Source organism: Gnatocerus cornutus, chromosome 10 (assembly GCF_029298725.1).
Source record: "Gnatocerus cornutus isolate USDA-ARS CGAHR chromosome 10, icGnaCorn1.1, whole genome shotgun sequence".
Lineage (NCBI taxonomy): Eukaryota > Metazoa > Arthropoda > Insecta > Coleoptera > Tenebrionidae > Gnatocerus > Gnatocerus cornutus.
Window position 1 is genome coordinate 5,381,339 of NC_142242.1, and position 5,755 is coordinate 5,387,093.

Consider the following 5,755-nt stretch of genomic DNA (forward strand, 5'->3'; position numbering starts at 1 on the left):
GAGCGTATTTATTTGATGTGTGATTGTTTGATTTGGCATCAATGATGGTTTTTATATAACTTTGTAGAATGTTATTTTAAAATCTATGTAATTATTGTAAATAAAAACTTTTATTAAAAAAAAATTACATCTTTTCAAAAGTTTCTTCATAAGAACAACTCAAACATTTACGCGTGTAATTATCTTCTTCTTCATCGTAAGTTTCTGGACCAAATTCATGAACATGCGCGGCTGCAGAAGTTCTATCATACAAACTACTTCTCATATTCATTCTCAACTCCTTTAATTGCTTGTTATACTTCTTTGATTTAGCAACAACTCTCTTTTCCTCACGACGTTCTCGTTCCTCTTCTATCTTCTCCTCAGTTTCCCACACTTCAAGTGCTCGCTTCTTCACCTGAAGCTCTAAATAGAGTTTCATTTCCCCCCATCGCACATTATGTGGATTTTTTCTAGTAATGAATTTTAAAGCAGGCTCACGCTTATCTAGATCATAGTCTTTCAACAAATACTTATTTAGAGCTTCAGTTTTTGTAATGAGCTTATGTTCATCATCAGGATCTCTACAAAGAATAATCAGAGGTGAAAGAGACACCAGTATTTTCTTACTTGCAACTATCACAACAGTTGTAATCGAAATTATCAAACAACCAAGAAGCACCTATTGGTCTTTCACATTTCACACAGTTTAGCCGGTCTGTTTCTAAAACTGGAGGCGCCGCTGCGGCGACTGTCTCCTAAACAAAAGACTGAAATTATTGTTACCAATAAAGAAGAAATTACCAGTTGATCTTCCTCTGGGTCTTCTTCCAGCAAAAACCCACCTCCGGTGTCTTTGTACTTGGTCGCACCGATTTTTATCGTGCTTTTATCGATGTTGATGACCGTACTGCTAAAAAAACAAGAAAAAAAATCGGCAAAAGTAAATTCTAGCACGAACCTTTTGGCATAAGGATGCGACACCAGTTTGCTTTGTCGGATTGTTAGAGCTTTCTGACGATTGCGTTCGATTCTGTTTTGGACGCTTTTTGGTAATTCTTCTCCGGTTTCAGACATTTTGGAGATGTTTATGTTTGGTTTATTTGTAGGTTAAGTTTGACGTTTGACATTGACATTGACAGAAATTTGAAAACAGATCAGTGGCGCCACTTTCAAAGAAGTGTTTTTGGGTGAAGCTTAAAGTGCTAATTGTACCAAGAATTGTACTATAATAACATCACAGTAATTTTTTGTTACTCAGAATTAAAGCCCGGTGGCTAAGAACCCGCGAATAGTCGCTAGAGATTGGAACTTGGCGTTATCTCTCCGTCGGTTTCTTAGGGAGTTATTTTTTCGGTTGGCAGCATTTTTGAACTGCTTTGTTTTGACGTCAATTTGACAGCTAACAATCTTGACGTGTTTGCCATTTCAATCCAATAAAAGTATTTTCAATTTAAGTAGTAATGTAAATAAAAGTGTATAAATAGTCCAGCAATAATGTTCCAACCGAATAGTCAAATATAAATAATCTAAACTTGTGTGAGCACTTCAGTGATTCATTTCTAAAACGAAAGATTAGTCACTGGGGTGTGTTCATTAGCATTTCTTGTTTGTAACCTTACATTGGTGACAGGTATGTTGCATTTCATCGACCAAACATATCAGAATACATCGCAACATATCGCTCAACAAAGACGTATAATATGCTGATTGAAGATATTTATAACAAACAGGTAAACATGATGAATTGCTAGTCACTTTCTTTATCAATTGTTTCAGTCAAACGTAGAAAGAGCAAGCAAACGTACAGAATGATACGAGTTGGAGTGTTTATTTTACTTTTAACGGTAGTTTTGGGGGTAGATGACCGGTTTTTAGGGTGTTATAAAATGAGGTATTCTGCTCAAACATACCTTGCAACCCAGTATGCAACTGTTGGACAATGTGTGGAAGAATGCTTCTCAAAACACTACAGGTAAAGTCCTATAGTTGTTGAAAATCAATTTTAATGTTATTTTAGGTATTCTATGTTTAATACCAATTTTTGCAACTGTGGGAATTATTTGGGGGAGGAAGTTAATGGGACGATGCTTTGTGATGAGTTTTGTCCACACTGCGATTTCAAGTCCAATCTCACAGACGTGTATTCCACAGGAAATTTAGGTATTGAGCTGATTTTTAAGTATTCAGTTTAAAAAGTTTTACACTATTTAAAAAATTGTTATGAAAAACAGAACAGAACGTTCCACACGTACAATATAAAAACTAACACATAATTACAAACATAAATAAACAAAAACGGTTGTAAAGTATAATTGAAACACATTAAAACTTTTAATGTTTTTTTTTTATATTGCGTGTGGTCTTTTTTATTATAATCTGACAAGGTTAGGAAACTGCCTTTTTGTCTAACAAAATTTCCAGCAAAATGTATAAATTTCAGTTCCTGGCCCCCCGGAAAACGTGCAGCTCTCGAAAATCTCCTACAGTAGCGCCGATATATCCTGGGAGCAGCCGAAATCGTACACAGAACTCACCGGTTATTTAATAAAAGCCATCGTTAATCACACCTACGCGAATTATATTCCTAGTAATTTAGAGTGGACTTACCCAAATGATACTTTCCGCACAAAAATCGTTCTTTTACCTGCCACCAAATACAACATAACATTGTGTGCGGTGTCTCCAGATGGACCTGGAGCTATCTTCTCCAAGATTATAGAAACACAAGTTGGAGGTACGATTCTAAATTGATCGAATTGGTACTAATTTTGTGGTTTTTAGAACCTGAGAATAATCCTGAGCAACCGAAAATCGTTAAGCGATACAAAGACAAGCTCGAGATTAAAATCATGGAAACTTCAAACAGTAATGGTCCTATCAGCGCTTATTTAGTCGTCGTGGTTAATACAGATAGCAAACAGATTTTCCAGGAAGAGTCGCTAAAATCGTACGCTGATGCGAAGAGAGAGGGTATAAACTACTACATTGCTGCGGAGATAAAACCAGATGTATTTCTTCTGCTCAGTCTATTAATTAATACTCAAATAACTAATTTCAGGCTATCAATAAAAACTTCATTGTTGGAGACGGGAGAAGCTATAACGGATATTACAACGCGCCTTTGCAATCAGATGTGTCTTATAGTATAATGTCAGGAATTGTTAGTAGACTAAATGGACAAACCAAAAGAGCCTTCAGTAGTTTAGAGAGCACAGAAGACACCCATGAACAAGTAGAAGAAGTTAATGGTGATTCCCCCGCCCTTATCATCGGTTTATCAATCGCAATCGGTTTATTAAGTTTCATGTTAATTGCCGGAATAATTGGTTTTATTATTTTGAAAAGTCGTGTCACTAATAGGAGACACCGTCTCTCCGAAAATCAAGAGCTCACTCTGCAAGGACCAATGATTGAAGTGGTAAGTTCTTCTTGGTGACGTTACCAGTCTTCACTCTTTTAATACAGGAAAATAACGGATACATCCATGAAGAGGAGCATCCGAAAGTAAATCATTACAGAGACTTGAAGCAGAAAGTTAGAACGATACCGTATAATAAGCTTAAAATTGAACCGACCAACTTACTTGGAGTTGGACGATTCGGAAGAGTCAACAGTGGCTCTATTTATGAAAATGATACTCTTTTACCCGTCGCAGCTTATACAATTCAAGATAAAAAGTTATCTCCGGAGGATAAGAAAAATATGCTTCGAGATTTAGATGTTTTGATTAAAACAGGAAAGCATGAAAACGTGGTTGCCTTAATTGGAACTTGTGAGACTTCTCAGATGGTTGTGGTAGCTTTGGAATACGTTTCTATGAATCTCAAAGACTTATTATTAGGAAGTCGGGACTCTTTACCCGGTAGATTTAGTAACATGACTGAGACTCAAGCTTTAGATATTGCGGTTGGTGTAGCTAAAGGAATGACTCATTTGGAAGCTAACAAGGTAGAATTAAATTTTTGTTTAATTGGTTTTTAATGGTTCTTCTAGATCATTCACGCGCAATTGTGTGCTCGAAATATCATGATTTCTAACGGCTTTGTACCTAAAATCAGTGGATACGGCTTGGCTCAGTATTATAGTCATAACAAGTTTCCTGATTATACTCGTTGGACAGCTATGGAAGTTTTCAAAGGACAAGCTCATAATTCCAAGAGTGATGTTTGGTCCTTTGCTTGTCTTCTTTGGGAGATCTGCGTTCTTGGTAAATTATCTACCTAGTTTGAAAACTTTTCAAAAAAAAAATTATTTCAGGAGGAACTCCTTATGGTAATTTCTCAAATAACGAGATACCAGAGAGGATTATAAAAGGATTGCGATTACCTCAGCTCCAATACATTAGCGACGAACTGTATCAAATCATGCTCGATTGTTGGCAAATTGATATGGACGAAAGACCAAATTTCACTACTCTACTTGAATCTCTACACTCTCTCAAAGAAAATACTTTAATTCCCTGTTTAAGTTTTAACTTATTCTCGAACTTCCAGTATGAGCAATTTTATCCAGACATGGAAATCGCTGTGAGACCAGTACTCTAATTTGCTTTTGCATACTTATTGTAAAAATGCATTCCATTTTATGTAATTTACAGTGTATTATATTTTGAAAATACCGTGTATTTTTATATATGAATAAATTTTTTTTACACACCAAAATGACTTGGTTTGAAACTGGGCTCTTAAAGGATGCTGTAAAATCAGTTTCCTGGATATTTTCGCAAGTGCACGCTTTCCACTTTGAAATGCAAAATTAAAATCTACATTTCAATTAATTGTAAGAAAAAATTTTTTTACGTTTATTTTATCGATTTAGTTCACAAATCTATTTCTTGTGGCGGTAATGTAGTACTGCAGTTTTTGTCTCTACAAAAAGTGTAGAGATAACGCTGACTGAAAGATTTGAAAAATAACATCTTGTTTTGTTTCTTCGTAACAACGAACAGTTTTATTTTAAAAATTCCTAATTAATCAATCGTATAGAAGAACACGATGCCCTTATGGGATTTTCTTATTCGTCACATCTTGACCAGGCGTGAGTAATAGTTTATAAAATTTTGTTGCTCGAATAATCAAAATTAATCCTATTTAATACACAAACATATTGTTTTATCAATTTAAGATCATAAAAGCACTTAAAAAGGGTTTGTTTATAAAAAACTGGAATTCCCTTTCAGATGAGCGCAATTAAAAGTAAATTTCGGGAAGATAAAATGATCAAACTGCAGATTTCTGTCGGGTAGTTTTACCCGCCGCCAGATCGCGCTGCTAGTTTCTCCCCAAACTAATTTAAAAGTGACGCCAAAATATTTTTTAGGGGTGGTTCAGGGCTTCGTGGTGGTCAGCTTAGGGGCTGTAAGCACTTACGTTTATTTCGCTCGAATCAGAGAAATACATCCGTCGTCTGAGCATGAAGATCAAGAATCCGTCGAATTCTCATCCCCTCATTTTTTCCTGGAACGAGGAATTTTGTATCCGAGCTCCACGTACGTTCTTCAGCGAGTTACTCAACAATTACAAAGAGAACTGTTGCTTGCAATGATTGAACATAACACTAGAAACGTAGAGGTTCTCCAAGAAGCTGAAGGGATCATGCAAAATGTTCTTCGCAGAGTGGAAGAAAGTGAACGTGGAAGACCAACATCTCTGCAGAATATCGTTCCAGAACGGGTAGACTCTACAGTATCACCCACCGAGATGGTCTTACAAAGTGCAGCGAATATGTTGGAGAAACATGCAACTCAGCCTGTGCCTTCCACTTCTGCGTCTGT

At 36.0% G+C, this 5,755-nt stretch overlaps 2 protein-coding genes across 3 annotated transcripts; one reads left to right on the forward strand and one right to left on the reverse strand.

Annotated features, from left to right (window-relative positions):
- Positions 1–91: 91 nt before the first annotated feature.
- On the reverse strand, positions 92–1,154 carry Xpac (DNA repair protein complementing XP-A cells homolog Xpac). 2 transcript variants are annotated; one of them, XM_088048367.1, is made up of 4 exons: positions 941–1,154; positions 784–889; positions 610–737; positions 92–563 (listed from the first exon to the last, which is right to left on the reverse strand). In XM_088048367.1, the coding sequence occupies exons 1-4, from the start codon at positions 1,054–1,056 to the stop codon at positions 125–127; spliced, it is 789 nt and encodes a 262-aa protein (XP_087904493.1). In that variant the 5' UTR covers positions 1,057–1,154; the 3' UTR covers positions 92–124. The 2 variants fall into 2 exon arrangements, with proteins under 2 accessions (XP_087904493.1, XP_087904492.1); XM_088048366.1 differs by having other exon boundaries at positions 784–892.
- A 217-nt stretch (positions 1,155–1,371) lies between these two features.
- Positions 1,372–4,643, forward strand: Wsck (tyrosine-protein kinase Wsck). Its single transcript, XM_088048365.1, has 9 exons — positions 1,372–1,712; positions 1,759–1,954; positions 2,000–2,142; positions 2,423–2,716; positions 2,764–2,990; positions 3,041–3,400; positions 3,448–3,930; positions 3,976–4,189; positions 4,240–4,643. The coding sequence occupies exons 2-9, from the start codon at positions 1,791–1,793 to the stop codon at positions 4,524–4,526; spliced, it is 2,172 nt and encodes a 723-aa protein (XP_087904491.1). The 5' UTR covers positions 1,372–1,712; positions 1,759–1,790; the 3' UTR covers positions 4,527–4,643.
- Positions 4,644–5,755: the final 1,112 nt, after the last annotated feature.